This window comes from Ceratotherium simum, unplaced genomic scaffold (genome assembly GCF_057802395.1).
Source record: "Ceratotherium simum simum isolate JZ-2026a unplaced genomic scaffold, ASM5780239v1 HiC_scaffold_43, whole genome shotgun sequence".
Taxonomy (NCBI): domain Eukaryota; kingdom Metazoa; phylum Chordata; class Mammalia; order Perissodactyla; family Rhinocerotidae; genus Ceratotherium; species Ceratotherium simum.
In genome coordinates this window covers 2,923,706-2,934,517 of record NW_028261259.1, presented here as the reverse complement: position 1 = coordinate 2,934,517, position 10,812 = coordinate 2,923,706, and the positions used below count along the sequence as shown (strand labels likewise).

The 10,812-nt window shown below is 41.3% G+C and overlaps 1 protein-coding gene across 1 annotated transcript; it reads left to right on the top strand.

Annotated features, from left to right (window-relative positions):
• Positions 1-1,521: 1,521 nt before the first annotated feature.
• Positions 1,522-8,510, top strand: LOC147911395 (uncharacterized). The gene is given in 5 exon segments (XM_087428026.1): positions 1,522-1,951; positions 6,579-6,631; positions 7,738-8,108; positions 8,110-8,262; positions 8,264-8,510. Coding segments are annotated over 5 exon segments (1,254 nt in total).
• The last annotated feature ends 2,302 nt before the right edge of the window (positions 8,511-10,812 follow it).

Below are 10,812 nucleotides of genomic sequence, written 5' to 3'. Positions count from 1 at the left end.
AAATAATAAATAAATAACTAGACAGATAGGGAAAAAACCCTCCTGGGATATTTCTCTTCTTTACTACAGAGGTTTATTTAATCAGCTGTGGAATATAATTTAACCCTGAGACTACAGTTACTGCAGAACTTATTTTGCATACATGTTATGGGGAATTGCATTTATTCACTATATGTCTGTTATAAGAAATTGTACTCATTAGAATACGTCTGGGTAGGAGGTTGGACATATGTATCTAAAATGTGTGTGCCTACCAGCACTGTTAATGACCTCACTAACTTTATTCCATGATTCCATTTCTATACAAATGCATAAACCAAATTTTTAGTCAGAAACCTTTAAGGCTTTTTGTCTTGAATTTCTTTTTATAGGTTTATTTCAGAAAAATAAATTGGTGATTCTAGAAGAAGAACAACAAAAAATATGTCATAACCAGGGGCTGACCCAGTGGCACAAGCGGTTAAGTGCGCGCGCTCCACTGTGGCGGCCCGGGGTTCGCCGGTTCGGATCCCGGGCGGGCACCAATGCACTGCTTGTCAAGCCATGCTGTGGCAGCATCCTATATAAAGTAGAGGAAGATGGGCATGGATGTTAGCCCTGGGCCACTCTTCCTCATCTAAAAAAAAAAAAAGAAAAGAAAAAGAGGAGGATTGGCAGATGTTAGCTCAGGGCCGATCTTCTCACACACACACAAAAAAATGTCACAACCATTGGGAATAGTAGAGAAAAAAGTTATGAAGATCTGTGTCATTGATGACATCACTGAGCCACAGGAGGAGCCAACACAGACCCACCATATGCTGAAGGTCCTTTGACTGGGTTTGGTCTTAACTGCAGCTGAAAACATTCTCCCTAAGTCAGGAATGGAGATGCTTCATCAGTTGTGTCTGAGTATTGTATCACAGGCGATCTGTACACACAGTGACAGCAAAAGTGACTTTTTTTTTGGTGAGGAAGATTGTCGCTGAGCTAACACCTGTGCCCATCTTCTATTTTGTATGTGGGATGCCGCCACAGCATGGCTTGATGAGCGGTGTGTAGGTCTGCGCCCGGGGTCCAAACCCATGAACCCCAGGCTGCTGAAGTGGAGCACATGAACTTAACCACTATGCCACTGGGCTGGCCCCTGACCATTTTCTTAATCATGGCCAAAATGAAGAATTTGTGAAACTGAAACAATGAGTCTTTACTATTTCCCCAGATGCAGAGCACTGTATCTGATGACCAGCTCATGAGTATCCAAACAGTGAGAGAAATGACTGTCTCCCCAAGGTTGTGACCTTCCTGGCCTTTGAGGATTACTTAGAATGGCTCTGATCTGCACAGCTCTGTGCTTCTCTGTCATGTGCTTCACAGCTCTGTGCTCTCAGCTCTGTCCTTCTCACCTCCCTCCTCTTGTGCTTCCTCTGCTCCTTACTTTTCATTGGCTATCCCAACACAGCCACCTCCATCCTCCAACAAATCACATGTGGAGCTGTGTTCACTGTGGCTGCTTCTACTGTTTTGGCCAAAACCATTACCATGATTCTGGCACTCAAGGCTATGAAACCAGGAGGAACAATGAGGTGGTTACTGGTATCAGGGGCTTCTAACTCTGTTATTCCCATCGGCTCCCTGACTCAACTGATTATCTGTGGAAACTGGTTGGGAACCTCTCCTCCCATCATTGACACAGACGCACACTCTGAAAACGGCCACATCATCATCGTGTGCAACAAGGGCTTGGTCACTGCCTTCTACTCTGTCCTGGGATACCTGTGTTCCTTGGCCCTGGGCAGCTTCACTGTGGCTTTCCTGGCCTGGAACCTGCCTGACACCTTTAATGAAGCCAAGTTCCTGACGTTCAGCATGCTGGTGTTCTGCAGTGTCTGGGTCACCTTCCTGCCCGTCTACCACAGCACCAAGGGCAAGGTCATGGTGGCCGTGGAGGTCTTCTCCATCTTGGCCTCCAGTGAGGGGCTATTAGGCATCTTTGTCCCCAAAGTGCTACATTATTCTAATGAGACCCAATAAGAAGGTCTTTGAAAGGTTTAAGGAGCAGAATAAGTTTCAGGGGCAACAGGCATTCTGAGGTTTTATCTCATAAATCTCTATCCCATTTTTAGGTCTTTAACCAATAAACCACTCTGGTTTTTCATTCAGATATTATAAAACAATTGAAATTGCTTTATCTGTTTATCAAAGCGTCCTCTATTCTATTTTTTCTTTCTTTCTTTTTTTTTTTTTGGTGAGGAAGATTGGCCCTGAGCTAACATCTGTTGCCAATCCTCCTTTATTTTTTGTTTGAGGAAGAAAGACTGGCCTTGAGCTAACATCTACACCAATGTTTCTCTATTTTTTATATGTGGAACATCCCCACAGCATAGCTGAATGAGCGGTATGCAGGTCCATGCCCGGGATCTGAACCTGCGGCTGCAGACCCCGGGCCACAGAAGTGGAGCACGCGAAATTAACCACTCGCCACCAGGCCGGCCCCTCTCCTCTATTTTTAAGAGTTCCTCTATTTTTACAACTCCCTTCAGCCATCAAGGCTCACAAATAGGATTGGATTAATGGCTATCCTCAAAGATTTTGCTGTTGACTCTAGCTATTTCTTCCATTTTTATGTATACAGTAAGCACATTCTGTATTTCTTCTTCCACCTCTCTAACCTCAAAAACTCATTTCGTAACTTAGAAATTTTCAGGCCATCCTCCCTTGTACCCTCTCTGTTTTGTTTCATCAACTGATAGTTACTACAAAGATTCATAGTTGGGTAGAATATCTAGGTTATACATATTTCCTTTTGTTTTCTTCTGACTTCTTCAGAGTTTTACATTTTAGCTTTCAAATATATTTGGAATTTTTTCCCAAATCAAAAGTTACTTAATTTTTTAACGTAGACAATATTTTCCTCAAACTATTTATTAAAACATCATTTTCCAACTTATACAAAATGCTAACATTATCACAGACTAAGTCCATACACACAATGAATTGTTTCTGGACCCTCTATATGCCTCCTTCAATTTGTCATTTTTGTTGGATTTTTTTCTCCAATAACAAACGTTAGAGAATGCGTTGGTATGTCACTTTTTCCATATTCCCTCTCGTGCTTCTTTATTTGTCTAAAAAGTTCTTATTTCTCCTTGTAAAATTTCTAATTCATGTGAATTTGAGACCCAACATTTTCATTTTGTAAAAATTATATTATGCTTGTAACTTTATTATGTTGAATCAAATACTGTGAGTGGAAATGACCTCTCTACAACAGTAGATATTGATAAATACACTATTTCTCTACTTAATCAAGGATTTTATTTCCTTTCATAATGCTTTATCACTTTTATTTCATTTCCTCGATTGTATTTATTTTCAAAGTCATTGATTTTGGTTCCTATTTTTATTATTCCCTTACTTCTGCTTGCTTTGGGTTTACATTGCACTTCTTTGTCTAATTTCTTGAGATTGGAGCTTTGATTATTGGTTTAAGGACTTTCCTGTTTTCTAATGTAAGCATTTAGTGTTATAAATTTCCATCTTGTCATCGCTTTAGCTGCATCTCACAAATTTTGATGTATTTTCATTTTCATTCAGTTCTATTTATTTTTATTTCCTTGGAGAGTTCCTCTCTGAAGCATGCTTATTTATAAATGTGTTAATTTCCAATCATTTGGAGCTTTTCCAAACAAAATTGATTTGGGATATGGTCAGAGAACATACTTCGTATGATTTCAACTATTTTAAACTTGTTGAAGCTTGTTTTATGACCCATCTTGGTGAAAGTTCTATGGGTGCTTGATTAGAATGTGCATTCTGGTGATGTTGGGTGGAGCATCCTATAAACGTCAACTGAGTGGTTTGTACATGTCAACTGGATACTGTTGTTCGGTGGAATTGTTCAGTTCTTCTCTATTCTTGCTTTCTGTCTAGCAGTACTATCAATTGCTAAGGGAGGTGTTGAGAGGGCCGTGGAAGTCCCTAACTGTAACTTTGGATTTCCTTCTTTCAGTTATCAGTTCTTAATTCATGTATATTGATGCTCTAATTACTATCTTCTTGGTAGATTGACCTTTTCATCATTATGCAACGTCCTTGTTTGTCACTAGTAATTTTCTTTGGGCTGATATCCACCTTATGATATTAGTGTAGACACTTGGCTTTTTTTATTAATGTTTGCACAGTATAACTTTCCATCCTTTTACTTTCAACCTACCCAAGTCGATATATTTGAACTGAGCTTCTTGTAGACAGCATATAGTTTGGGTCATGGTCTTTTACCTACTTTACTAAACTCTGCCTTTTTTTTTTTTTTTGTGAGGAAGATCAGCCGTGAGCTAACATCTGCCAATCCTCCTCTTTTTGCTGAGGAAGACTAGACCTGGGCTAACATTCATGCCCATCTTCCTCTACTTTATATGGGACACCGCCACAGCATGGTTTAACAAGCGGTGTGTCAGTGAGCACCCGGGATCCGAAGCCCGGCACTTAATCCCTTGTGCCACCCGCCGGCCTTTAAACTCTGCCTTTTAATTGGTGTATCTAGATCATTTACATTTAAAGTAACTGTTAATATGTTAAGGTTTAAGTCTGCTACTTTTATTACTTGTTTTTATTCCATTTCTCATTTCTCTTTTCTTGCTTTCTTGTATTTATTGACTTCCTCCCACAGCCCTCCCCTTAGAGCCGCTGAGTCCCAGTCCACCCCACACCACACCCTAGCCTTATCCCTCCCACGTATTCGCCCACCAAACCTGGTACCCGTTCACAGCCCCGCCCCTGGAACTTGTCTCCGCTGACAGCAGCTCCGACCATCCGAACTTGCGAACCCTGGGCCACCGAAACGGAGCACGCGCACTTAACTGCTACACCACCGGGCAAGCCCCAATAATTTCTATCTTTTTGATGGTCTCTATTTGGTAAGAGTTCCATTTCCTTTAGTTCTTTGTACATGGTTTCCTTTATCTCTTTGAGCATACTTAAAATAGTTGATTTGAAGTCTTTGTCTGGAAAGTCCCTTCTTTGGGGACAATTTCTGTTAATTTCCTTTTCCTGTAATGGGCCAAGCACTTTTGCTTCTTTGCATGACTCATTTTTTTTGTTGTTGAAAACTGGACGTTTGGCATTATAGTCTGGCAATTCTGTAAATCAGATTTCCCCCCATCCCTAAGTTTTGTTGTTGTTGCTTGTTGTAGTTGGTGTTGTTTGTTTGGTGACATTTCTGAACTAATTTTGCAATGTCTGTATTAGTCACGTGTGGCCACTGAAGTCTCTGTTTTGTTAGCTTAATGGCCAGCTAGTGATTTGTCAGAGATTTCCTTAAATACCTAGAACCCAAAAACTCACAGTCTTTGCAGATGGTCTCTGTGTATATTTTGGAGCGTGCTTTCAAAACTCAATCGGGCGATTGCCAACTCTGTCTTAGCCTTCACTTCCTGCTTGTGCAGAGCAGGAAGGTCAATCAAAGGTGAGGGCTTAGTGCCTTCTCAGGTCTTTTCGGAGCATGCACCCAGCCCTGGGTATGTGCGTGGTCTTACATATACCTAGGAATATGTAGGAGCTTTTCGAAGCCTTTTTTGTCCGAAACATTTTATTCCCTGCTTTCCTCTTAGACTTTTTGGTTAGTCTTTTGTTTGGTTTAATGGTTTTCCCTTGCCCCAGGCAGCAGTGGCTAATACATTTAAATGTGTTTGGCACATGCCCCAGCCCTCCACCCTTCATAGCCACCTCAGCACTGAGAGAGTTTGGAGTTAGACAAAATAAAAGCAAGCCCTTTGAGCCAGTCATTCAGGGAGCCACCACACAGGTCAAAACAAGCAACCACAGCTCTTTGAGAAGAAAATCCGTTCTGTTCCCTCCAGTAGTAGGAACACAGGCTGCTGTCTTCAAGGTGACTGCCATGGTGGGGAACAGGTGATGGGCCAGGGTCAGTTAAAGTGTCACAGAGCTCTCTTACCAAATTCACTTCTTTGTTTTGATTAAGCATTATTCTGGTTGCTGTAAACTTTTTATAACTCTCCAATGTTCTAATCAAGTTGATTCTGACAGTTTTTACCAGTTTATTTGCTGGTGTTTTGTAGAGTGTTGGACTTTGAGAGTTACCTACTCCACCATTGTCACTGACATCACTTCTCACAAGTCTTTCTTAAGCACCTTTATGTTTCTGGGTCTGTGCTAGGAATTAGGAATATGGTGGTGAATGAGGTCTGTGCTAGGAATTAGGAATTAGGGAATAAGGTCCCTACCATCCTGGAGCTTGTGGTCTAATGCCTTCCCTATCAACTGAAGATCTACTCCTTGCCCTGACTTCATGTTCTCCATGGATAAAAGCTTTGGGGCTTTTAAGTCTGTATTTGAAACTGGGCATGAACTTCTGGGACCAGTTATCCCCCGTCACCCTGGATATTGACTGAGGATGCTTGCATTTTTTTTCTTGGTGAAAGATAGTTTTACTGTATTTGTTAGAATTCAAGGATAATTGTACTGCTGCTCCTAAAGTCACACCTGCTCATCTATAGAAGTGTGGGCCTCAGTTCCATGGTGAGGCTTCTTGTCCCATGCAGAGTCCCCTACATCACACGTCTTATCTCCATGTATAGGGAATCAAGTTGATAAACCTAGTCTGCTCTCCGAATTGGAGCAAGAAGATAAAGTGAGGACAGAGGAAAGAGGAATTCTCCCAGGCACCTGTCCAGGTGAGCACTAGGTATATATGAGTCTTTGTCAGGAACCTCTCTGGCCTGTGGCTTGACAGTTTGGAGTATTACATTAGGAAATGTCCATCAGAGACATTTGTAAAATGCCCTTTTTTTCCGACAAGAAGGCCAAAAACGTTTAGTATGAGCCTCCTCGTGGACCTCCTTTTCTTTTTCTTTAACTTTCTGTTCATTATCTCATACTTTACTTTAGCCTCAGAGGGGGGGAAAAGATCTCTCTCTTCCTTCTTAAATTTAAGTCTCATATGAGCTCTTTGTCTAGTTCCTTCTCACTTTACATTCCTGAAAATTCCTTCTTTCCATCAGCATCAATCTCAATATTTCTAGAGTCTTCTTTAATACACACCTAAAATTTTCACACTCGTGTCCCTTTCATTGTAAACCTCCTGAAAATCTCTAACCCCTTCGGGTCTACCTTCACTAATGTGTGCATTTTACCTTTTCTTTCCTTCATCAACTTAAATTTCTTTTCAATTTGTTTCGGATTTGGAGACTCTACTTAAAGTCCAAGGGTTAACTTCTAAGCAGCATGTTTTTAGAGAAGAACAATCTAAAGGTTTAAAAATGGTAAGATTTCTGATTTTCCACAGTAGGAAAATACCATAAATTAGAAAAGCCACAAAGTTACCAAGGGATTCATTTTCCCAAGAAAAAGTTGTCCCTCTGGAGAGGTACCCTGAAACTCTTGTGAATTTGGAGAGAAGCATAAGTTATCTCCAAAATTTTTTCTTCCCTGAGTGTTCACACAAGTAAATGTTTCCATAAATGTGACTCAGATGTTGAGTGTTTCAAACATAAATTTGTCTTAAACTTATCAGAAGATGCTCTGTGAATCTGATAAGGACTTATGGCAAAGCATCCATCTTTTTTAGCTTCTGAGAACTCAAACCAGCAGAAATCATATACAGGCACTCAAAGTGGCAAAAACACCAATTATAATGATGTTATACATAGCAGAATTCCTGGAAGAAAAATTCCTATGATAGCATTGAATATTAAAAATATTATAAATTATAGTTAGCATTCATTTCTTAATCAACAGGAGAGAAGTCATCTTGGAGTGAAACTCAACGAGTGTAATCAGTGTTTTAAAGTCTTCAGCACAAAATCTAATCTTATTCAGCACAAGAGAATTCATACTGGAGAAAAACCCTATGATTGCAATCAATGTGGCAAATCCTTCAGCAGCAGTTCTTACCTCACTGTTCATAAGAGAATACATAATGGGGAGAAACCCTATGAATGCAGTGACTGTGGGAAAGCCTTCAGTAATCCCTCATCCCTTAGACTGCATGTGAGAATTCACACTGGAGAAAAGCCCTATGAATGTAACCAGTGTTTTCACATCTTCTGCACTAGATGTATCCTCAAAAGGCACAGGAGAGTTCATACTGGGGAGAATCGTTACAAATGTATCACTGTGGAAAGGCTTCAGCACGAGCTCCTCCCTTACTGTCCACAATAGAATGCATACAGGGGAGAAACCTTATGAATGTCATGACTGTTGTAGAGCCTTTAGGAAGAGCTCACATCTGACACAGCATGTGAGAACTCATACTGGAGAAAAACTGTGAGTCTAATGAGTGTGGAAAATCCTTCAGCAGTAGTTTTTCTCTTACTGTGCACAAGAGAATACATTACAGAGAGAAACCCTACGAGTGCAGTGACTGTGGGAAAGCTTTAAATAATCTCTCATCTGTTAAGAAACATGTGAGAACTCACACTGGAGAAAAACCCTATGAATGCAATCATTTTGGGAAATGTTTCACCACTAACACTTACCTTTCTGTGCATAAGAGAATTCATAATAGGTAGATATGATTATAGTAACTGTGGGAAAGCATTCATTGATCTGCCATCTCTCGGGCATCTTCGGGACTCACATTGGATGTATAAATTATTTGTTGTGTAATAAATTATCCCTAAAATTTAGTGGTTCAAAACAACAAGCATTTATTATCTCACAATTTCTGTAGGTCAGGAGTTCAGGAATGGATCAGCTATGTAGTTCTAGCTCAGGATCTCTCATGAGAAACAAGATGTCAACCAGAAATGCAGTCATCTAAAGTCTTTGGGACTGAAGGGTCCACTTCCAAGGTAGCTTACTCACATCCCTGGCAAATTAGTGCCAGTTGTTGGCAGGGGTCCTTCAGTTTCTCCTTATGTAGGTCTCTCCATGGTGCTGAGTATCATCACAATATAGCAGCACGTTCCCTCCAAAGGAAGTGATCCAAAAGAGCCCATGCAGAAGCCGTAAGTCTTTTATGACCTAGCCTCAGAAGGCCATATTCTCTCTTCATCTGGATTGTGTTGGTCACCCAGACTGATCCTGCCACACAGTGGGAGGGAACTACACAGGATATGAATACCAGGAGACAGAGATCACTCGGAATCCTCTTGGAGTCTGGCCTTCAGTGAAGAAAAGCCTTCAGCACACCCTCATCCTTCTAATCTGATCAATATGGAGTAGCATTCAATAACCCACACGTTAACTCACTCTGGAGAGAAGCCTTCTAAGTGCACTGTATGTGGTAAAACCTTCAACACAAACTCTGACCCTACTGTGTGCCAGAATATGACCTACTGGGCAGAAACCTAAAGAATGCAATGGCTATAGGAGAGCCTTCAGTGATAGCCCTAGGGAGTCACGTCACAATTTACACTAAGGGAAAACTCTATGAATATCATCAAAATGGAAAACCCTTCAGAGGACCCTCATCCCTTAAGACACACATGAGAAACACACTGCAGAGGAACACCCTGTATATAAGGAATGTGGAATGGCAAACACTGGCACTCTCCCCTCTAGTCTACACTGCTCTGTGCTTGGGGAGGTTGATGGACTTTATCAAACAGCTCATTTGCCTTAGGCTTCTGTTTGGGTTGGTCAGTGGGGAGCCCAGTTAGGAGATCAGAGGGTTGGAGGAGAGTGACTCCATGCCGTGACTATATCCCTGCAGGAGAACTGGGGTCCGGGTGTTACCCTTGAGCTCTTCTCAGCCCCTGTGGTGCAGCTGTCTCCCCTTTGCCCACTATGACCCCAGACTCACTCCCTCCCCTCACCTTTTCGTCCTTGCTCTTCCAGTGACTGAATATGCAGTATCCCTCTTTGGTTTCCCTATACCCTAGTCCTGTTAACATGAATCATTCTGGCCTAGTGACACATCAGTGCACGGAGAGCATAATGAAAAGTCTGTACCATTTCCTATAGGGGCCCCAAATAATCAGGATTCATCACATCACTGACCTCACCTTCCACCACTCTCCTATTTGCTCCATCCACTGTAGCCATACTGGTCTTGCTGTAGCTCCCTCACCCCAGCGCAGTTCAATGTCAGGGTCTCTGTACTGCCTAGACTGATATCCCCCAATGTAGCCACATGGCTCACTCTCAGTTCACTTAGGTCTCTGCTCAAGTGTGCCCTGAACAGAAAGGCTTTCATTCTCACTCCAGATAAATGAGCAAGTCTCCAATTCCCACATTTCTTATCATTATTTGGAGATATTCATCTCAATAGCACGTATCACTATCCAATCTACTCTACATATACTTATTTACTTAACTAATATTTGTTCCATCCCAACCCCCACTAGGTTGTAAGCACCATGATGGCAACGACTGTGTGTCTGATCCATTACTGTAGATCTTGTGCCACAAACCATACCTGGTACTGAGGCAGTGCTCTGTAGCATAGAGTTTAAGAGTATGGACTCTGGAGAGAGACCATCTGGGTTCAAGTCTAGACTCTACCACTTAATAACCTGCTCACCTCAGGCAAGTGACATGTTTTGTGCCCCAGTTTCTTCATCTGTAAAATGGGACCATGAGAGTGCCTACTTCGTAGATTTGTATTAAGGATTCAATTGGTTGGTATATGTAAAGCACTTATGAAACTTCCTGGTATATAGGAAACACTGTATATATATTTCATCTTCTATTGTGAATTAATTAAAATTTTTTGTAGGAATATGCCAAGGAAAAGAAGCCAGACAGAAAGGAGTAAATACTGTATGATTCTATTTATATAGGTTTCTAGAACAGGCAGAAAATAATCTCTGTTGGGGGAAAAAATCAGAACAGTGGTTGCATCAAAGTGTGAGGTGAGGGAGGTGAGGC